The following is a 23,586-nucleotide window of genomic DNA, read 5'->3' as shown; positions in this document are numbered from 1 at the left end:
TGCTGTGGACAATCATTTCTCCCTGCCACCTTTTCTGTTCCTCAGTCTGGCCCCCATTTAGTGTGGCATGGAACATTCACAAAGCTTATGGCATGGGAGCAGCCCTACCTATGTGCCAAAGAATCAAGTTGCTTTCTGTCTTCTGCAGCGGTTAAGTGCTATCCCAACAAAATAACTGCTATGGCTTTTGCTGAGGTCAGCAGCGCCACTCCTGCACCAGAAGGCACTTGTAAGCCTAAAATCATGTACCTGCAAGAGTATGTGCCAATAGATTAGCAGAGTCCCAAGACTGAGCTGCCTTACTGGCTCACAGAGCTGGTTTTAATGAGCTCTTCAGTTCTGAAGCTGCTACAGCCTAGTGCTCACATACCTGGCTCACACTTTGTGCAGCACCGTCCAGAGTATTCATAGTGTTGTTCACTTTCACACAGCGGAGTAATCTGTAGTGACAGCTGGAGTAAGGAAGGAAAGAGAAGACATGAGAACCAATATACCTGAAGAGCTTCAGACCTGCCTAGTCATAGTGCTGGCAGAGAAAACATTCCTTCTGTATAGCATTTTTGATAGCTAAGCAGTAAAAGTTACCTAACATTTATGACTTCAAAGGCGCTTTGTAGACATGATAAGAATATGTACTTGATGCTGTACACACAGGGACTTGTAATACAGCCAGGTGGTAAACAAATAATACAATCTTGCCATTTGTCATGAACTTTTGGCCTGCTATATAACCTTTTCTTACAGTACTCTATTATTTGAAATCTATGACTTTAAAACAATTGTAAAGAAAAGAAAATTGGCACAAAGATACTAACTGGCACAGAGATACTTCTGTAGTCTCTTCCACAGATATGACCTCACACCAAGACCTGAGCAACTGACAGCTTTAAGATATAACATTCAGCAAACAAGTAAGGTGAATGATTTATACTGCTGGAAAAGAAGTTCCCAGCTTCCAACTGGGATATACAACACCCCTGGCTAGCTCCAGGAAACACTGGACTTTAATTTTGCAGCATTTTATAGCTCCCACTGTGTCCTGCAGAGACAACACAACTAAGACAACAGCTTTTTGCTTCTCAAAACTCAAAACCAAACCAGCCCCAAAACACCTGAAACTGTTACATGAGAGAGCATGGGCAAAGCAGCTAGCAGTGCTGCCTCTAGCTCTTATGGGCCTTCATATGCCCTCCCTGCTCCTACACGCAGTCAAGCACAAGCTCCTCCTCACTGATCCTGCTTCATCTGCCCAGGAGTCCCCCAGTACCAATCCTTCAAGCAAACTCAACACCTTGCAAACAGTTGTTGATTTTTCAATAGACAAGATGATTCAGAATCTGGCCCATAGCAAGCAGTCCTTCATTATTAGATACAGTTGTTAAAATCCCATTTACCTCGAGAAAACTGCAATTAAGCTTCTGCTGCTGGCTAAAGTAAGCTTTTGCCATCTAATAGCATAAGACAGCCATAATACTAACGCTGGTTTCTATTTTTCTGCTTAGCATTCTCCTCTTGTTTCCTCTAAGTCTTTACTTCCTTTCTTCTCCTTTTCTAGTTTCAGCAACAGCAATCTCTTTAAATAGAAAATCTTTATCCCTAAGCCTCTTGAACTCTTCTAATGCTGGGAAGGTATTGTAACTAACAGATGAACAAAAAGGTTGACATTTTTCTACAGAACACCACCTTTTGGCTTGGAGTTTGAGCCATGGACTGGTGCATGACTTGTTTTTATCAAAACTGCACTAGCTGTGACTGGAACAGATTAAATACATCAAGTCAGAGGTCTTGAGTTTCTGTATTTTTGCAGCTTATGAACAACTTTAAGCCATTTTTTTTATTATTACATCAATCCCAGGTCAAATTAAAAGCCTAGTCTTATAAGAAATTTTCTGTGGTCTCCCCATTTCCTTGTCTCTTTGCATTCATCAGCAGTACCCATGTTGTGATTAGGTTATATAGGTTTAGGAACAAACATTGCATTTTGTGTTTGTGCTGCACCTCCCAAGAGGAGCACAGGATAACGATTAGTGCTGGCAAGGCAGGAGGTGATCTAGGAAATGGAAAGCTGAGCCAGCCTGGCAGTGGAACAGTGACACCGCTCAGTGTCCTACGGGAACCACTGAAAACACTCCTGTCATTGAAGGAGCTTGGTTTCTGTAATGCTGTTCAGGTGGTGTCTGCTAAAGCATTAAGCTGTCCAGCACAGGACTGAGGCAATGTTGAGTGGCTGAGTAGCAGAGAGAAGGTCTTAAGCAACTGATTCACTATTCCCAGCCATCTGAAAAGGCAACAAAAATGATGAGACTCACAACAGGTCCAGTCACTCACTTTTTGTCACAGAATGTCCTCTCCTTCCTTGTTTGCCCCAGTCTGATAGTTCCTCTTCAGAAGAAAAGACTAAAAAATTACTGAAGTGTCAAACAAGAGCAAAGTCATCCTTTTTAAGGAAGGATATACAAATAAAGAGCATTTGGCTAGAAGTTCTGGAATAATTACTGAGAATCACAACTCAGCCTGAGGAAAAGCAGCAATTCCCTGGTGCCAGTGCTAGTGGAGCAGGTGAATTGCTCAGCCACCTTTTGGAAATCATCTCATACCTCTGTGCTTTACCATATAAAAAGGGCTATTGTTATGGTATAACTCACAGCTCCATAAATCTACATTCTATGTCAACAAGTAGTCTCTTCTGTGACTGTGTCCTTCCCCTTTTCACACAAGCCAATGCATTCACAGAGCTACAGTTCTCCCTCCTTTGATTTATGCTCAGCGCTGTAAAGACAAGGCTCTCAGCATCCATGTGCTAACCTCCACGTGAGCACAGCCTCCTCCCAAAGGCAAGGGATTTTGCACTGGTATGGATTGGCTGTGCCTGCCAAGCATACAGGATGCAGGGGGAGAGAGGACAGGAAAGGAAACAAAAGCAACCTAGGATTATCTTAGGTTGGGAGCTGAACTTGGGCCCTTTTGCTAATGCAGCCCCATTGAAGATGGGTTGTCCCTTGCTTATTCTTCTGCAGGGAACCATGCGTGTCCCATTATCAAACTGTAGTACATTGGCTTCCCTTGGCAGCTAAGATGCACTTGTGCACGATGACCTGGTGCTTCACTGTCACCAGCGCATTCCCGCCAGTGTCCCTCTGAGACGGGGAAGTGTAATTCGTTTCGCAGATGAGGAACTTGCAGCCCAAGGCCAGCTAGCTTCACAGAGGTGACAGGAAACCAAACCAAGTCTCCCAAGTCTCAAGTTTGCCTCATAACCCCTGGAACATCCTTCCTCTCATCGGGTGCTGGCCTGTGGGTCAGAGTGATTTGGACAATACTGAGAGAGAAGGGGCCTCGATGAATGAGGTGGCATCAACCTTCTCTGAAGTGGTAAGACAAAACCCAACCTGGTTGTTCCTTTAACTGTTTCACTATTGATGAAGCTGCCCATTAAATCCCACCACCATGTGCAAATGAGTGCTTCAAAGCGCTCCTGGGAGGTATCCTATGTAAATTTAATTTGTCCCTTTTAAAGTGTGCAAAGCACACAGATTTGCACCAGTTCCTAATTAAATTCAGCTTGTCTTCTAATTACCTTCAGGTAATTAACATTACCTCAAAAGAAATATATCTGACAGAGGAATAATTGGAGGCAAAAAAAGGACAAGCCTCCTCCAGGCCTTGAGGATCCAGTTTGGTAAAGCATGCCAATACCTGCTTACTCTTTGTGCACATGAGTAGCAGCACTGACTTCTGTGGGAAAGCAGGCATGCTCATGTCAAGGATTGCAGGAGGACACTGTTTTAGTGTCAAGCTGCCGGCAGACCTTCATCCCTTTGTTGGTTTTTGTTTATTTGCCTATTTGTTAAAAGGACGCCAAGCAAGAGTGTGCTTGTGCTTGTAGGGCTGGAAAGCTGCGATGACTCAGAGTTACAAAGCACCACTCTGTTACTCGGGCCTTGAAAAAACACACACACAGGTGCTTCTGAAGGGGGAACCAGCAGCGTTCCGATTCCTGTCCTCAGGCTTAAGGAAATATTTATTCTTTGTGCCGTTGAGCAATCGGATGGCTGCAGAAGCTGTGTGTCATGGATGCTAAAATTACTTTCTCGCTCAGATGAACGTCCAGACAGACATTTCAGAGAAGATAGAGTTGCATGGGCCTCTTTCCTTTAAAAGAAAAAATCTGGAAGATCAAGCTCGGGGGTTTCCACAGTCTTTTTCCCATGTCACTTCTGAACAAGACCCTGAGGCCTCAGTGAGGATTGCTCATTAGTGATAATCATAGTTTACAAAAAACCTGAGATGCAGAGGGACACGTCAAGGGGTAACTATCTGAGATGACACCTTCCTGATCACTGTAGCTGTTGCTGGACAGTATTCAAGTCATCTGTCATCATTTCACAAGGCAAAGCACATCTTTTTTTTCTCCATTTAGTATTATAGAACCAAAGTACCTATGGGAGGAACAACTACAGCCTGTCCTGCCTTGCACAACACTTCTTCGTACTTTGGAGCCTGAGTTTATTCAAACCACTTACTTTTGAGGTCCTTAGACTTGCCTGCTGTAGAACTATAATATTTCTGTGGATTTGGGGCTTTATTCACCTTCATCAAGGGGACTGAGCTTTGACCAGCATTTCTTGGTCCAAAGTAGCCTTGCAAGCACAGCACCTTGGAATTCAGCTCGGATGGCCTCTGCAGTTGCCTGCTGCTTTTTCTTCTTCAAATACAAGAAGCAGGTACTGGTTGTGTGCCCGCAGCCTTCCAGCCTCCTACCTGAGGACCTGGGTCTTCAGTATCGCTAAGCAAACCCCAGATTGCTGCAGTTTGTTGCCAGTTCCAGAGGCTTGCCTGGAAAATTATGGAAGACTAAAACTATAATGTGGCTTTCGATGGGTGCTGCTCTGTGGCTGGTCCTCCCTGGCGCTCTGCTGAGGTGCACAACAGAAACATGCACAGTGAATGATGCTGGAAATTTTTACAGTTCTGGGTTTACAAGGGGAAAGAAGAGTCTTATGTTAAAAGCTTAATCATAATCACATGGACGCTGAATGCAACAGTTCCTTCATAGACAGTCTCCACTGTCAATAAAAACTGGATCAAAGCAGCACAGAAGTCTCGGCTTTGCAATGCCAGTTATTTGCTTGCAGGTCTGCAATTCACCATAAAAATCTTAGATTGTGAATGAAATGCCTTTGGTGATGTTAATTTTCCAGTGACCAGTAAACCACATCACAGAAATACCACCACGTGGTAAAATATATCCGGGAAATGGCAACAGCTAAATCCTAAATATTATTTCACTGTTAAAAAATAGGTCCTTGAAACCCTGCTAGAACCTGAATACCTAAAGTGGCCAGAAAGAACATGAGGGATAAAACTGGTAGTAAAAGAGGTCAAGAGAAAACAGTAACTTGCAGCTAGAAAGGAGGCGAATGGTGCCCCATCCTGACTATTCCCCTTGCCCCCCGTTTCAGTGCACAACAAAAAGCAAACACCTGAGCACAGGTGCTGCTCCATCAGCAGGAAGGACAACCCACCAATTTCAAACCCACCAGAGTTATTTCTAGCCAGCAGACTATGTGAAGGAGAAGTGCCGCACTGACCACTTTTCACAGCAGCACAGTGTGGGTAAGGCAGGCAGGAACCTCAGGTGTATCAGATGGGAGATGACAGAAGTGATAGACGGCAAGGCTGAAACGGCTACTGACTGAACCTGTGAATGAGCCAGCTTTCTTCTGTGGGCTGAAAGCTCACTATCACATGCACAGCATTCATCATTCAGAGACAATCATCTGTATACAACAGCCAGAAGGGTACACCAAACATTTTCATTGGCTGGGTGGTCAGCAGCAGCTGCACATTGTGCCCTGGTGCAAAACCTCATGCTTTAACCCTACACGTCCTCACTGTCACAGCAGTTGAAAGACTAACAGCCACTAGGTAGAATATTTTAAAGATGAATCAGAAAGCACAAACTCAAAGGCTAACCAAACCAAAACATGTAGCAAAAAGGCCCGGCAGCAATACAACAGTCCATAACAAACAGAAATAAACCCAGCAGAATAATGACATTAACAAAGCTAATACCCAGACATTCTTGTGAAAAGGCCTGCAAAGGCAAATCTCTTCTGGATTGAACAGGTACAACAGCAGCACTCAGCAGATTAGTTCTGCAGATTATTTTTCCATGCTTCATCAACTGAAGTTGAGTCTTAATGAATAAATGACCATGAGAGATTTCTTGGGTTGGGCCATTTCTGGATGTCAGATTGGAAGTTCAATGGGGACTTTCTATGCTTAAAAATCTGCTTATGTACCTTTCCGTCCAGCCTGCATGTGGGTCAGGGCAATCCCATGTCCAGCTACAGGATGGGCAGAGAAGAGATTCAGAGCAGTCCTGTGCAGAAGGACTTGGGGGTGTTGGTCGATGAGAAAATTAACATAAGCTGGCTTCAGTGTGCACTCACAGCCCAGAAAGCCAACCGTATCCTGGGCTGCATCAAGAGGAGCGTGACCAGCAGGTCAAAGGAGGTGATCCTGCCCCTCTACTCTGATCTCATCAGACCTCACTTGGAGTATTGTGTGCAGTTCTGGTGTCCTCAACATAAAAAGGACATGGAACTGTTGGAACAAGTCCAGAGGAGGGCCACAAGGATGATCAGGGGACTGGAGCACCTCCTGTATGAAGACAGGCTGAGAAAGTTGGGGCTGTGCAGCCTGGAGAAGAGAAGGCTGCGTGGAGACCTCATAGCAGCCTTCCAGTATCTGAAGGGGGGCTGCGAGAAGTCTGGAGAGGGACAAGGGCATGGAGGGATCAGACAATGGGGAATGGCTTTAAACTGAAAGAGAGAAGGTTTAGATTAGACATTAGGAAGGAATTCTTCCCTGTGAGGGTGATGAGGCACTGGCACAGGCTGCCCAGAGAAGCTGTGGCTGCCCCACTCCTGGCAGTGTTCAAGGTCAGGCTGGACAGGAATTGAAGAAACCAGAATTACAGTAAGTATTGCTTGATCAGATCTGCACCTTCTCCATCGTGAAGGAATTGCTGCCTTTATTAGAGGACTCAGGACTTGGTTCCTTTAGTCTTTAGGTGTCACCACAAGGCACCATCTGGGGACCATGGGCCAGTGAAGTAGGTGGAAGTGCTCCTCCCTCATTTGGATGGGCTCTGGCTCATTTCCGTGACCAGCCTGGTTTTCTACATGTGGTATTGCAGGGGAGAATATTTTTTTCTGTGAGAGCAAATTCAAGGAACCATCACATCCTTGCTCCTGACCAATGAAAGAACATGAAGAAGAACACGATGCTCATAAGGCAAAGTTATTTGCTGTAGCAAAATAACATGCTCAAAATAGATTCCTTTGCGTGCTACATAAGCAATTTTTAGGACTTCATATGAACCTAGTAGCACATTATCCCCTATCTGCATCCCAGATTAATGGGTTGCCTAACAAAACTTCACAGTATTTTTTTTTCCATGTGAGATCTTTTCTTTTCCCTCCACTTTGACCACTGACTAAATATATCCTGCACCCATCTGCAGTCACACATGTTGTTCTTTGTCATTCTTGAACAGATCCTATATACTTCTTTTTCTTTTGGAGTAGCCACAAAGTGGTGAGGGTGAATGACCTCATTTTTTTCCCTCCTTGGCTCATTGGCTCTTGCAGAGTGGATTAAACTGGCCAGCTTGGCTCTTGTACCCAACACTGCCTTGCCTGGGTTCCTTATTGGGATTTTAAAGGGTGGAGAAGCAGCCAGCTAGTTCTGCAGAACTGAGAGATGCCTCTGGGTCTCAACTCTCTGCCTGCCTGCTGAGCTGCAATCCTCTGCAGCAGCCCCTGTTCCAGCCTCTCCTTCGGGAATATTGCAGGGAAGAGGCTGGGAAGCACCACAAACACATTTGGCCAAATGGTACAGAGCACATGTCTCCACTGCAGGCAGAAGGAGACCAAGAGAATAAGGGTGAGGATTGGTTTGATGCTGCAGCCCGGGTGATGGCAGTCAGCCGGGGGGATGTATCCACTCCCTTCCTGGATCTGCATGGGCAGAATTCCCTGTGACTTTGGTGGGAAATGGACATGGCTCTATCCTGTGTTGATTAATGACCCTAGCTTTGTTTGCAGCCATGACATCCTAAGTGCTGTACAAACACCAAAGAAAGCCAAGCCCTCAGCCCAGATAACTCACGCCCTGGAAAGGCAAACAGAAAAGGTAACCACGGGAAGCACTGTGAAGAGCAGCTGGGGAGGCTGCAGAGGAATGGGACAAACACCAGGATGTCCCAGAGCAGCAGGCCGAAGTCAGTGTTGTTCCTCTGGTGCAGTGCTAAGCCCTCACACGGAATCCCATCACAAATATGACCACATGCTGTGGTGACACATTAACAAATCGGGAAACTTGCATTTGCCACGAGCTGAAGCATCACACCAAACCCTGCTGCCACAGCACAAACACAACTGCAGCCTGCCCTGAGTGCAGTGCAGAGCAGGATTCCCTCCTGTAGCTCACCCAGCGACTCACGGCCACCACTGCTTGTGGAGGTCCAGCAACAGTCTCTCTTCTACTATATGAACTTTGGACTGTATTCAAAATCATAAAAAGGGGCAAGCTCTTGCAGGCAGGATATTGTGTCGTGCACACTGAGGCCTACCCAAGTCCATAGTGCAACCTAGTCAAACAGCACTTGTTATACTGCTTTTATAACATGCAAATATTTGCCTTTGTGCTTTCCATCAGTAATAATGATCCACTCTCAGAGCAGCTGCTTTTCTGTGCAGGCATTGCCAACCTAAAACCAGAGGGTGAGCAGCTGCAGCAGAAGTCAGCAGCAGCCGTCAAGTTTCCTTCCATGGAAAGGAAGGGGACAGCCTATGCAAGAAGCACATTTGCAGCAGAAGGCATGATGAACCATCTGCATTTCCCTCTTCTCCCCTCTGCCTGCCTCCAGTAAGCTAAACCAGCCCCTAAAGCAAGCCACTCCTCCAGGCATCCAGCAGCCTTCACACTGCAGAGGAGCCTTGATGGAAGGAGCTCTGGATTCTGTGGTAACAGGATGTGGTGGCAGGAACCCTCGTGGCTTCGGTCACCGCAAACATCTCCTGGAAGCCCAGTCATACAGATGCAGGATGAGGACACCCTTGCAACAGGGGTTACCTTTCATTGTGTTTATGCCTGTACCTTGTAGAGCAGGGTTTTCCACCACAAGGGACAGATGGATAAACGTAGCAGAGTGACTCAAATACGATTCCTTTAAATAGCATTAAAGTACAAATGCCAGAGGACACCACTTTGAGGTTTTGTGATTTTCTACGCAGTAGTTACGCACACATCCCTTTTACCGTCCGTGCTGGCTCTTGCAGAGCAGTGAGATTACATCCCACTTTTCTGAGCTTGAGGGTGCTTGGGATGACATCAACAGGCAATAGAAACAGATCCTTCAGGCCACAGTTAAGTATCTCTGATTGATCTGCTTTTTCTTGTTCTGTTTTCCTTCTGGCACAGTATGAAGAAAGCCTTGCACCATAAATTATGTCAGTCAGTGCCCTCGAGGTGGATGATGAGCTTTGAATTCTATTGACTTCTGAAATGTGGTGAAGGTTTGTTTTGGTCCCATTTGTGGGAAAGAAGAAATTACATCAGGAAAGTGACACTAACATGAACAGAGAAGTGTCAGAGGTTTCTTAAACCTGTCTATTGCTTTTATATGAGATTTTTCACATGTGCTGGGGGAAACTGCAAAGCAAGGAAAATTTTCCCATTTTGCTTGCAAGAACTGTACAAATTCAAGGGCATTTTGACACTTGAACTGGCTGAATTACAGTAACTTTGAAACCCATGCTGTTAACAACAGAGTAAATACAGGAGTTTAGATTAGATATTGTAGAAGTTCTACTCTACTGAGTAATTCCTTTGGCCTTGATCAGAGCCCAGGATATATAACATGGACCAGGAGAGCCCATGATATATAACACAGCATGGACATTTTAAAGCTCTTCACCCCCTCGTTCCTGTCATAAAGAGTGTGTATTTTAGGAAGATAAAAGTAATCTTTATTTTGGCCAAATTCTTCCTATCTTACAAAGAATTCCAGATGTTTTCAGTGAGCCAACTTGCCCTATAAAGTAAATATTACAGAGTAGTGGAAGAACCCATTCCATTGCCACAGAGGGGAAGAGGAGTCCTTGCCATTAAACCAGGTAACCAGTTTATTGCATATTTGCTAATGCACACTCCCACAGGCTTGAACTCCCATCTGATGGAAACATTTATGTTCTTCACTGGTGCTAAGCAAGGAAAGGATGTGACTGCCCTGCATGAAGAAGCTGAGCAGATGGTGCCTCAGGAAGCAAACCCCCATGTCCTCTGATAGGCACTCAAGACAAACCACTTGGAAAGATCATCTTGTGGCTGAAGCACAAGACAAGGAGGGCTGAGCCCTGCTCCCAGCAGAGCTGCTCCATGCTCAGTGTGTGACCCAGAGCAAGTCACGAATTCTCTGTTCCTGTTTCCTCCTTGGTGATATGACGATGATCATGCGTATTCTCAGCAGAACTGTGGTATTCACTAACTTAGATTTCCCAGAGTTTCTCATTCCTTGCAGGAAATACACTGCAAATATTGCTGCCCTACCACTACACTGCCATATTATCAACTCTAAACTAACAAGTGCATTGTACAAACTTCACCCCTGCCACACTTGTTCTCACAATATGCTCCATCAGAAAACTGCACCCATGAGAAAGCACTGTTCAAATCAGTCAAAGGAGAATCTGAAAGGCTGGCTGGGAGCAGCATCTCTCCAGGCTTGCCTTGCAGGTGATTAGAATACAGAATATTAGATTAATGGGTTCTTTGACAAAGTACGAGTTATCCCCTACTACTTTGTACTGCTGCTTGTCCAAAGCATTGGCTATGGAAAGTTGCAGCCTGTGCAACCACTTACAGACTCAGAATTAAGCACGGGTTGAATGCAGTGGAAAGTCTTTACACATCAGCCCCAAATAAATACAAGTTCCCTGTTTTGCATCCTCTGAAAAGCTATGAATTGAGAGGTAAGAAATAATGAGGAGCTTCTCCTGTCCTCCTGGGTCCTACCTCAGGGTATCCAAAACATGCTGGGTGCTACAGGATGGAAATCTGAATTTCCAAGGTTTGGTCAAGAGCTAAGTAGGTTCCAGGCAGTAAGGAGACTCCAAAGGGAACAACTGCTCACACCCAAATGGCTCCAGAAGGAAGCAAATTGCAGTAGTTAGTGACCTGAAGCAAAGGTACGAAGAACACTGAGGTCTGCTCATCACACTGCACTGATCACAGTCCTGAACACAGGGGCTGTGCATCATGAAGACAGATACAGCAGATACTGAGGAACAGGGCAAACCACCTGAAAGCTGTGATGTAACTTCACTTGTGAATCATGTGGGCTCATTCACATACATAAGGAGGGCACCTGGAAAGCAGTGATTGAAGAGAAGCCTAAGGAAGGAAGATAGTCAGAACTAAACATGTGGTTTAGAGAGGGAAAAAAGGCCTGTGTGGTTTTAGGCAACATATTTAGGGCCAGGGATCCAGAGGAAGGGCTGTCAGGACTGTGCGGTCAGACATCAAATTGTAAGCTGTAGACACCAGAGGGTTCTTGTTTTGGTTTGTTTCCTTGTGTTTTTCATGAAGCTGCACCTTGTTCTCAGGGAACACAGCCATGGCCCAGTTATGGCCCTGAGTGAGGGAGGCACTTAAAGTGACACAGCTGATCAAGACTAATGAGACACAGAGAAACACTAGACATTCAAATGAAAGACAGGCAAATGGCAGCGATGGTGCCAAACATTGCTAAATGGAGGAAATAAAGTGCCTGTAGGATTTGCAGACAGTCTGCCAGTCTAGAAGGGTCTAAATAACCTGAAGGGAGAGGAGTCATTTTTAAGACGTAAACTTAGAGCAAAGCAAGATTCTGTTTTCAGAATGTAAACCGCTGGAGGAAACCCAGCGTGTGCCACTCACGAGGCTCAGCAAGAGCTGGCTGTAGAGAGCGGTCTTCTTGAAGACGGGGAAGACCAGCAATGATGACAACCGTAAAGCACGCTGACCATTAGCCACCTGGCACTGCACGAAGCTGCAGAACGAGCACGCTCTGTTTGCAAACAGCCACAGAGCCAAACCTTGCTCGGTTATTTCCCCTCGAGAGGAAGGGGCTGCTCTTGTGGGGCTGCTGACCTGGGGCTCGGCTCCCAGCTCTGTCCTGAGCGACACATGAACCTCCAAGGGGGTTACACTAACAAGGCAGATCTGGGCCTCAGTGTTCCAGGGAGTCACAACATGGTCCCTACTCCCTGGGCAGCACAGGGGTGCCTGCACTGGAGATGGTGGGGTGGTCAGAGCACGAGGGACCCTGGAAAGCTGCAGCTGGTCTCATCCTACATTGGAGGAACAAGAGTGCTCACGCTTTCTTGTATACATCTGTTTGGTAGGGTGGAGTCTGTCTTAGCTTTACTCCACATGCAAATTATAACCCTCAACGACCTCACTGCAAACATTTTCTGGCTCCTCACACCCTTCCCTGGGCAGGAAGGAGCTGCTTTCCCTGCAGATCCTCCGGCTTCCTTTGCAACTTCGGGATATTTTGCGTGTAGAGAAGGGACAGAAGGCTCAGACCGGCCAAGCTGCGAGGGAAAACAAAACCAAAACCCACCCAAGCAGGAGGCAGGCGCAGCCCGGCGAGGCTGCTGTGCCGATGCCGCTCTCGCAGTGCCGGCGGGGCCAGACGCCGCCGGATCCGGCTTCACCACCTCCTCCAAGCGAAGTAACGAGCTCCGCGGGCTGTGATGCGACACCCGCCTCCCCCTGCTCCCGCTCACCCTGGCAGCGCACCCTTACCTGCTTGCCAGCGGCAGCGAGGCACAGCAGCAGGAGCCAGCGGCCTGACGGGACGGGCATGTCTGGGTGTCCGTCTCTCCCTCCTCCTGTGGCTCCTTTTCCTGCCACAGAAGAGAAACTAGATCCTTCCAATCAAGCCCCGGCGGCCCGGCAGCAAAGCGAGGCACATTTGAGCCAGTTACTTCTCTTTCTTCCTTTCCTTCCTCTCAGCTACACGAGGGGAGAAGAGAGAAGAAGGAGGATAAAAAAAAGTGCCTGGCTGCAGTTCCCACAGCATTTCCTCAGCCCTGACATGCAGGCTTCCACCCCCCCTTGTCCCTCCCTTTCCCTTCTCCACCCCCTTTTACAAGAAGTTTAGTCACCATGCCCATGTCCCTCCTCCTGCCGATGGAGACGGCTTTCCCGGTCCTTCTCAGCAGGGACATCCATCTGCCTCCCACCTGCTGTGCCCTCCCATCCCAGCCCTCCTCTTACCTGGCACCATCCCCCTCGCTCGGCATCTGCCTGCAACCACTGCCTTCTCCCCATCGCCTCTGGATATTGACATACGCTGTCAGAGGACAGCCCAGGCCTCGGGCAGCTTCCCACCTCATTCTTCAATCCACCCTGGTGCAATCGCCCTCTTGCTGACTCCTGCCCCTGGCATGGGGAAAGCCTCCTATCCTGTCCCATGCTCTATCCCATCCCTGCTCCCATGCAACAGCCCTGCGAGTGCCAGCCTTGGCATTCTGGCACAGCTCGAGGCCCCCCTACATCCTGTGCTTTGGCTGATGGCCAGAGCTGGAGGCTGGGATTGCTTCCAGGGGGAAGAAAAGAGGAAGATGAGCTTTGAGAGCTCTTCTCAAACAGTACACATGGATGGGCCCAGTCCCTGCAACACAACATGGGGCAGCGCAAAGCAGCCTCCTGACCCCCAGAACACACTCATCACCAACACCACTGACCCAGCAGTAGCTGCCTGTGCTGTTCAAGCCTGGGCACAGCACATGATGGCCCTTGTCTGGCAAAGGGAGCTGGAACCCTCTGTGGTAGGGCAAGACAGGGCAGTGCTGCTTGGCAGCACCAATCTATGGGGGCTGAGGATCTGGCAGAGCCAGCCATGGCATTACACCATTACACCACCTTCCCTGCCTCCCGTGCTTACACGATGCTGTGAAATAAGCCAGGAGTGTGCTTGACTTGAACAAAAAAGGAAGCTGTTCTTTCACTTGTGTATTTAGATCTAACCCTTGACCAGGAAAAAAACAGTTACAGGTTGCTCTACACTTGCAAATAAACAAGTGTGAAAGATTAAGAGAATATTAAAAACCAATAAAATCCTTTACCTTTGTTGCTGTGGGGGATTTCTGCACAGAGGAGGTCCTCAGAGCCTTGAGCCATGAGCTTCACTTCACCTCTACATGTGGTTCCCAGGTGCCATAGAGCCAGACCTTTTCAATCCTCCTAAATTTCCTTTCAGTAGCTAACACCTGCAAGAGTTGGGCCCTGCAAGCTGCTGAGACCTGTGCTCAGACAGGTCTCAGTGCCCACATTCCCCCACCTGGTCTCCAACATGACATGGCTGTCTGGGGGCTGGTGGGCCCTGCATGGGTTTGACACTCCGCAATGGGCTATGGGACAAAATGATTCTGTGATGTCCCTGGCTTAGGGCCAGCACCTACTCCTGATGCACATTCACCTCAGGAAGAGCTAGGGCCAGTGACATGCTGGTGGGCTTTAGCAAGCCACAGAGCTTGTGATTGCAGTGTCAGAGCCCTGTTGATGTGCCAGATGAGCCAGGGTTCCACCACACTTGAGCTGGACAGGATACAGCTTTTGTACTGAACAGAAACGTTGCTGGGAATGAGGAATGGGAGGGATGACCAGAGCACCCAGCTTGCTGGCAGGCAACATGTGCAGAGCCAGCTTCATTTGGGGCTTTATGAGGTAAGGGTCATGTACGTGCCTTACTCACCCCAGCAGTGGTATTCCCCATCAGTCCTAGAAGGAGCTTAGCAAGATGTGGAGCAATGCTGGGTGGAGACTCTTCTGACAGAGCCACGTTCATCCACTGCTGACAACCCAGAGCCCTGTGCTGGCCAGGGTGTTATAAAATGTTCATATTTAAGGTACGAGGAAATGTTTCTTTTTAAACAGAACAGCCTGTTGAGCCTGTTCCCCTTTTCATGCTCAGCACAACACCAAGGCCATAGTCTGTGCTTATTTACCAGCTGCTCATTCTAACCACAGATTTACAGGAGCAAACTCACACTGCCATGAGCAGTTAGATGTGTTATTGGTTCACTCTAAAGGCGTTGAATAAAGGGTTTGGAGGCATTGAGTAAAGGCAAGCCCTGATCAGCCCAGGGGAGCTCCAGACGGTGCAGCATTGCATGCTAGCTCCATCACTGTTGAGTTCTCACTCCTGATCCTGCCTACAGTATTTCATGTTCAGGCTGCAGTCTCTCTCCTTTTCTACCACTATGTGAAAACAGCCTCTTTCTGAAAGCTCAGACGTTTCCCTCCCAGATGAACTTTATGTTTTGAGCTAAACCCACAAAAGTCACTACTGGGTGCTTTATATTCTTAATTATGTATTGCAGTAGGCTGTTAGAAACTGAAATGTGAATGCTAGAAATATGAACCAGGGCATCTATAGGAGAAAGTGCTATCAATTCTCTTGCATTTATCGCATGTATCATTCTATGCAGCACAAGTAAAACCTAAATTACACCAAAACTGCTTTGTCGGCCTTTTGTAGAGAGTAGGTTTTTTTCCTGTAATACTTTTTTTTCAGCTGCCTTTGCCAAGCACCTATTTTGAATAAAACCAAAATGCTTGAAATCTGAAAGCTCTAACCTTACAGTGGTGTTCAGGTGCCTCCTGTTTCCATTCACCACTGTGGCACGCAAAGCCTCAACTGCACTAGCCTTCGGGATGCTCTTTCTGAAGAAGAGACATGGAAAACCACATGCAGCCTTAGAGGTGCCACACAATGGAAACAGTTCCCAGGGTAACAGCAGGATCCTTTCCTTGGTGAAGCCTGCTGTGGGAAGCAAACTGAGCATGGCTGACTGCTTAGCAGGGCTGCGGTCAGTACAATGTCTTCTTGCCACCTTCCTGGAGAGAGAAAAATGGACATTACATACTAAATATCATACAAGTACAGCACGCAATACTGCAGGTTCTGGAACTGTCTGAAAATAGAACCACTTCGTGTCTCTCTTCTGGAGTGTAGATAAACAGTGACACACTCCTCCCCTGCCCCTGACCTGCACAAAGCCCCCAGACACTCACGATGCTCCATTTCCCCAGGAGGCTGCCTGTTAATCCTGGGTATTAAAATGATGCGAAGGAAACCTGGGCAGAGAAACAAAACTGAAAAGCATGTGGTTGCACCCCAGGATGCCTTTCACACCGTGCAGGAAGGTTGTGATGGAGCTCCATCCTCTCACCTCTCACATCCTGTTGAGGGATGGGGGTGACAGGAAGGGTTTTATTGAATACAGATCAAGATTTTTCTCCCATTAGATGCTGTAAAGTTTGGTTAAAGTTCTGGACTCTAAACTAAACACAGGCTTTGTAAATATGAGCACCTGCCTCTCAGCAGGTGATGGAGACACCCAATGCAAACTCAGAGCTGCAGGAAGGAGCCCTCTAAAACAGGGAGATCCCTGGGAGGCAGGTGGGTCACAGCAAAGCTCCAGCAGTAGCAGCAATCCAGGCACAGAGCTCTCTGGGGGGCAGGGAGAACGGCTGCCTCCAGGTGCCTCATCACTTACCACAGGCAGAGGGATCCAGTATGTGGAGCTTTTGGCACAGGGAAAGGGAAAAAAGGTAGAAAAGTATCTGCACACTTTTAGTACAGAGGGCTCTAATTTTATTTCTAGCTATTAAAATAATCCGTTCAAAATACATTAAAATCTATTCTTTACAATAAGAAAATCATACACAAAACCATGGCACCAACCTGAAACTGCCTTCTACCTGTGAAATGCAAGTTTCCATAGCAGACTATTGCCCAATCTTCCCGAGATTCTCACACACATTTTTCATGACCGAGCAACTATAACAAAGCTCCTCAGTCACACTGGTTACACACCTGTTATAATCCCACAGAACTGTACCAATGCTGAACGCCAGTCAAGACCCTGGAGTTTGCAGCATTCAGAAGGTAAAAGCTCACAACCAGCCACTGCTAATGTGTCAAACGTTTGATGTACGCACAAGCGTGCAGTGAACCAACAGCTTACTGCCCGCTGCTGTGGCAGTAACAATGCCTAGATGCTTCTGGAAGGAAATGCAAAATTGTGGTGAGTTTTTAACTTGGAGTATTTATTCGTGCTCGTAAGAGAGACCAACCTGATGACCTCCCAGACTTAAGTCATGTGTTCATCCTTAGGACAAGAGCCATGCTGGCACGAACTGGGGAGCTTGTGCTGCCCAGGATACACTTCAGGCTCTGTCCTGCTGGGAGATGAGTGTTTTAGGCTGGCAAACATCCACCAGCTCCTCACTCAGCAGGATAACTGAGACCATAACTCCTCAAGCACCATTCAACACCCCATTTCCAGTTCCACAGAGCCAGCCTGTCATTTTATCTACAAGCACACTTAATCTTGAGCTCCTTTGAAAACTCACCAGAGTACTGAGATGACTCATACTTAGTTCAATAGAGAGCATTCATCCCTCAGCAAAGGATCTAATCTAAACAAAACCTTATAGCATATTAAACACTGCAGCTGCTTCTTCCCTGTCTGTACTTCCCCATCTCTTTGCAGCATATTTAAAGGGAAGGTGGAAACATGCCTGGCAGAATGACACAAAGGATCTTACAAGGCATAGACATGCTTTGCTGCTGCAGCTTCAGCAGATCTCCATCGCAGCGCCTCCATCTCAGCTGCAACTGGGGCTGAAGAGGCTTCTCAGGTTTTGGGGAATGGGAAAAATATCCATTAATGCGTAGAGCAAAGAGCAGCAGCACAAGAGCACAATCACTGGTTTTGGAATGGCAATATTAAAATACACTGCAAGCAGCCCTATTCGTATACATGCAGTATTTAAATGGTAGAATAAAAAGGTATCTGCCTCTGCGGGATACAAAAGCTGACAATTCGGGTGCAGACCAGCCTGAAATATGATGAATAAGGGATGTGGTGAGGAGCACATGCGATACCAGTGCTGGGAAAGGAACCAGACTGACCAACCACTGTCATGGTGTCAGCCCCTTAAGCCAGCTCCTAAGTCACCTTTTCAAGTCACAGACTTCTACACTAGAACTGCTCATGCTCCAAGTTTCTAGAAACTAGACATCTTCAGTCCAGGAAGTCTTTCACTACATTGGAAGTAAGCTGGAAGCTCAAGCTCAGCATGTAGTGCAGGTGCCTCCAAAGGTACAGCCTGTTTGCCACTGACTTGCCTGTTACAAACTCCACAAGCAGAACCACCTTTTCTTACAGCTTACCTGTAAGCATGAAACCTGACCAGCATTAAACCTAAAGGCAAAACACTTCAGTTACAGCTTCTCTGGAAAATGGTTACTCATCTAGATTAGGTAACACATAATATAGTAGCATACGATGCTAACATCTGGGACCTGGTTAGCCTACTTACCCAACAACAGCCTTTGTTGACCAATTTTATAGTGTAAACCAATTCAGCTACAAATCCAAATATGTTTGCTAGAACCGTAAGCCACATGCACTCAGCAAACCACCAAACCAGTTCCCATAAAGCCTTATTGCCTGGCCCCATTCTGCAGTCCTGTAATTAATCAGCATTTGCATCTGATGCAAGAAATTCTGTGATTCTGCCTAGGATTAATGCCATGCCAATCAGCTCACTACATCACTGTGATCAATGATTTTCTGCTCCATGCAGGTACTTCCTGGTTTCTTTAAGTACCAGCATCAGTAAGTTTCACATGGAAAATTACTTAAAACAGTTTAAAGGCATGACACCTACCTTTAGGAACTGCCGTAAAAATGGAGAGCCGCTTACTCCTGGAACAGGAAAATGCCATTAACACTGTCACAACAGTGACAGAACAGAAATATTCCACACTTCTGCTTTTTCTGTACCATTTTGAATCATCATCCATATGTAGCAACGAATTCCCATAATATATTACAAAAACTCCTTGTTATTCACAACAGATTTTTTTTTCATGGGTATTTGTTCATCTTTCAATCTTAATTTAATTTGCAAACGTGAGGCTTCCTCAGTTTCCAAATCTGTTCAAACACTGCTTTTTAGCTCCCCTAATGAGAATATACTTTTATGCACAGTAATAGCAGCATTTTTTCCTCCTTTTAGTGTGAAAGCGGAGTGAGAAGAGACTGACAAAAGAAGAATGTGCAGCTTTTCTTAAGGAGCTCCCTTTATTCACTTCAATTAGAAGATTGGAAAAGAGTAATTTGCCACATTTATGCTTTACAAAACAATCTCTTTCAGAACAAACCATGTAGTATCAGTCAGCCTTATGTTTAATCTGCAGAACTAAATCACTAACACTCATTCAGGCAGCTGAAGAGCTATTTAGCCCACTGATCACTTTTGCTTGAGAGTGCAAGAGTCAGTCTTTTAAATAAAGATACTAAGATTCTGAAATTTCACTAAGGGCAGCAGGAGACCTTCAATGTACCCCCTATTTACAGCAAACAAGATGCAGAAGTTCAGGCAGAGCTAACGAAGCCATCATCCTGTTTTTTTATGGAATCCTTATTTAGGTAAAGTCATAAGCAATTGAAGGTAAGACTCTGGGGATGATCTGCTTTCCACGCTGGATATCCAGCTGTCATCTTTTAATGACACATTTTCTTCCAAAAGATTCACTTGTTTTGTATAATAGGAGGAAAAAAAACCCCAACACAAAACCAACACTTTTCTCTCCCAACCTTTTCTTTCCCAATTTCTCTCCTTTCTTTCCCAATCCTGAACTGGGAACAGTGCCATAGCTAGGAGGAAAAAGAAGGAAACAAAACACACCCTGAACATTCCCAAAAGCCACACAGAGCAACTTTCTGCAAACTTCCTAAAAATCTGTCAGTATCTGCTAAGTTAACAAACAGAGATCTGAAATGCAGGAGATAAAACTCCTGAAGACAACCTGCACAGTTGTAGCCCACAGAAATGTTTTCACATCAGTAGTTACCATGCTGGTCTTCCTGGGAATCTTAATCAAACCCCTTCTTGGATCAATTGGTATGAAGTAACATGCAGATTAGAAAAAGCTAAGCTATGCAGGGGCTCAGAGAGATTGGACCTACCTGGGCAAAGGTACTACATTTATACCGACAAACCAAGGAGTCTCATCCCACTATCACCCATACCGAAATTGCTGTCAGTTTTCTGGCTGTGACATCAGCAGGTTTCCAGACCCTGCTGAAGTTCAGTGTGGACTAGGGAGTCACTCGCAGAGGCAGCCTGCAGGCAGCGGCCCTGCTTCGGAAAGTAGTTTAACCATGAAGAAATCATTTTGGTCTCATGAGTAGAAAGTTCTCGGGCACCGCAGCTACTGGAACAGACACAGAAGAAAGAAGAGGTGGGGGAACATAGGACAGGAGAGGAGGAGGCCCTGCATGAAAATGGCAATAAAGCCACATAACCAGTCTACCATCTACTACATAAAGAAATTTCAGGCTAAATAATGCTTGCATATTACACCTCTCTCCTGTAATAGCTGTTTTGATGTGACAAGCGTATTCTGGGCTGCATCAAAAGGAGTGTGACCAGCAGGTCAAAGGAAGTGATCCTACCCCTCTGCTATGCTCTCGTGAGACCTCACTTGGAGTATTGTGTGCAGTTCTGGTGTCCTCAACATAAAAAGGACATGGAACTGTTAGAACAAGTCCAGAGGAGGGCCACGAGGATGATCAGGGGACTGGAGCACCTCCCATATGAAGACAGGCTGAGAAAGTTGGGGCTGTTCAGCCTGGAGAAGAGAAGGCTGCATGGAGACCTTATAGCAGCCTTCCAGTATCTGAAGGGGGTCTACAGGGATGCTGGAGAGGGACTCCTCATTAGGGACTTTAGTGATAGGACAAGGAGCAATGGTTTAAAAGTTAAACAGGGGAAGTTTAGACTGGATATAAGGAAGAAATTCTTTACTGTGAGGGTGGTGAGGTACTGGAATGGGTTGCCCAGGGAGGTTGTGAATGCTCCATCCCTGGCGGTGTTCAAGGCCAGGTTGGATGAAGCCTTGGGTGATATGGTTTAGTGTGAGGTGTCCCTGCCCATGGCAGGAGGGTTGGAACTAGATGATCTTAAGGTCCTTTCCAACCCTAACTATTCCGTGATTCTATAATCTTTTTTGGAGAAGACTAGAAGTAACAAGACAAGGCAGGTATACAAAACTTTTTATTGACAACAGAACAACAGAGAGGAACGTCACCACTTCCTGTTCCTCAGGAATGTCTCCATTTCACAGTCAGTCTGCTAAAAGTATACTTTCATGGTAACAAGCAATAAGAAAGCATGGAGCTGTCTGTAATCTCAAGAACATGTTTCATCAGTGCAGTGTAAAGAGACTGACAGTGTGTAAGTGTGCCCTGTCACAACACAAACATGGCAGGCAACTGTATGTGCAGAGCCAACAGGCATAGACATGAAGCAGTTAGAATAAGCCCCAAGTTACCTCTGTTATTTTTGTCTAAGGGCAATACCTGAAGTCCTACTCCATCCAATTCTGCTTCAGAAATGAGTACTTTCTTCTCTCATGCCTTTTGCTTCCCCTGTCCTCAAAGATGTTAATGCTTCCAACTGAATGGAACCATGTCAGAGAATGCCTGAGCTTTCATATTTTGCGACCTCACACCAGTTCATGCATGCACTTAAGTTTACTTTCAGAAGCTTACATTGACATAAGAAGGAGAGAAAAAAGAAAGTGCTGCATAAGAATAGAAGGATTTAGTTGTTAATGCTTCCCTGCTAACAAAAGTATTTGGTAGTTGTTGAAGAGATACTCCTTGCAATGTAATTTGTATAAAGTATGTATGCAGCCTACCAAACATTTTAAAGAAACTGCATGTCAAACTTAACAATTTCAAATACTCTGATGTTAAATTTCAACTGAGATTCAATCTAAATGATAACAAAAAGAAAAATCTTAATTTTAGCTTTTAAAGTACACAGAACTGCACATTGAGTGCAATATGAAAGCACTCTTTCTCCTATATAACTTCCCTCTGCCTGCAGGACTGTTCTGTGACCCTTAGTCCTTAAGTATATTAGCTTATACATTTATTAACTTGTATTAATTTATCAAGTTTTTCCTTTACTTAGTGGATGTGCCTCTGGATGTGTAGACTGACTGTTAAAGTGCTTTTAAAGTAAAACAAAAAATCCCAACAAAAGAAAACATCCCTCAAAAAACCACAACAGATGTGAGAATATTATCTGAAGGACTTTGTACAGCATTTACAATGTCAGCGTAAAGCATCTGAAACATGAGCATTCCCTGCAGACTGATGCAAGTGCAAACAGCTCGTACATTAGCTACTGCAATTCCTCTGGATTCAAGATGCACAATACTTACAAAAACAATCCTAGAAGCACAGACAAATGCTGGTGGCTCTTCCTCCTCTTTTTAGAAACATCATAAAAAAATCTGCATTACTCTGTCATAATTTAAATACATAAGTAATCTCCACTTTTATTACTTCATGACAATGACTTCAAATTTACATTATTTTAAGTACCGTCATAATAGCTCCATGTATAATACAGATACTTGCTGATATCCTGTCAGAAAATTAAAAAAAAAAATCAAAACCCAAACAACCTTCCACTATATAAAAAAAATTATGCTGGAAAGACAAGAACACAGAACAGGGACTTGGTACAGACTATGATTTCAGTTTTATATCAACCACAGGTAACCCAAAATTAACAGATACACAGCGATATTCAAAAGCAGTGCAAATATCTTTGGAGGTTAGAATAAAATTATACTACAAGAACATAAGACAGAAGAAATTAAAAGGCAAGTACTTCAAGTACTGGAACCAGTCTCTATGAGGTCCATTTTAGTGTTAGCTGGGGGTTCCTTTTCCCACCTTACTTCTTCCTCTGAAACACATTAGCCAACATTGCACCTGATGTTGTCAGCTGGCCCATTTTGTTCAAAAACTTGGTCTTTGTGTCTTCACTCACAAGGCTCGCCGCAATTGACATCGAGCTAGGAAAGTAAAGATATTAGTGACATAAGACTACAAAGGAAAAAGCAACACTGGTTTGTTATTCAATAAGCAGCTGAATTGTCCTTGCATTCTAGAGGTTTCAACATCACAAAAGACCAGTCCATCAAAAACTGAAAAACCATGACCACCCAGCCCAAATATATATTTATATTGATTATTGTGTTCATACAGTCATAGTGAAACTTGTAGAACATTTTCGTGCACACTACTTTTCACTGCCTTTGGAAGTCACCACATTAGCACTTGTTAGCTATTGGGCGACTGCCCTAGTGACAAATACATCTGTGGAAGATTGACTTTATCTCCTCATAAGAAATGTCAATCCTTACACTCAATTAGTATAAGAACAAGGGTACTAGGTCAGACCAAGGACCTGTCTAGCCAACGTATCTTGCTTCCAACAGTGACCATTAGCAGGTATGTAGGGAAAAGTAAATAAAAAGTAAATACAAAACAGTGACCTCTCCTAATTTGCAACTCTTATTTTCCAACTATTTCCACATGAGTAGAGTCTAAAATTGGTGTGGACTGTCATCTAGTAACTCCC

At 45.4% G+C, this 23,586-nt stretch overlaps 2 protein-coding genes across 4 annotated transcripts in view; both read right to left on the bottom strand.

Moving 5' to 3' along the window:
- Positions 1-13,128, bottom strand: part of TNFRSF11A (TNF receptor superfamily member 11a) — a 28,185-nt gene extending 15,057 nt beyond the window's left edge. For both annotated transcript variants that reach the window (XM_031049724.2, XM_031049725.2), the window contains exons 1-2: positions 12,862-13,128; positions 371-452 (exon numbers count right to left, since the gene is read on the bottom strand). In XM_031049724.2, coding sequence (XP_030905584.2) covers positions 371-452; positions 12,862-12,921 — 142 coding nt within the window. In that variant the 5' untranslated portion in view covers positions 12,922-13,128. The remainder of the gene's footprint in view (positions 1-370; positions 453-12,861) is intronic.
- Positions 13,129-21,180: 8,052 nt separating this feature from the next.
- Positions 21,181-23,586, bottom strand: part of RELCH (RAB11 binding and LisH domain, coiled-coil and HEAT repeat containing) — a 75,242-nt gene continuing 72,836 nt past the window's right edge. For both annotated transcript variants that reach the window (XM_034060082.1, XM_034060080.1), the window contains exon 29: positions 21,181-23,017. In XM_034060082.1, the coding sequence (XP_033915973.1) occupies positions 22,897-23,017 (121 nt within the window). In that variant the 3' untranslated portion in view covers positions 21,181-22,896. The remainder of the gene's footprint in view (positions 23,018-23,586) is intronic.

Source organism: Melopsittacus undulatus, chromosome 1 (genome assembly GCF_012275295.1).
Source record: "Melopsittacus undulatus isolate bMelUnd1 chromosome 1, bMelUnd1.mat.Z, whole genome shotgun sequence".
NCBI classification, from domain to species: Eukaryota; Metazoa; Chordata; class Aves; order Psittaciformes; family Psittaculidae; genus Melopsittacus; species Melopsittacus undulatus.
The sequence above is the reverse complement of the archived record's forward strand: the minus strand, read 5'-3'. Positions and strand labels throughout refer to the sequence as shown.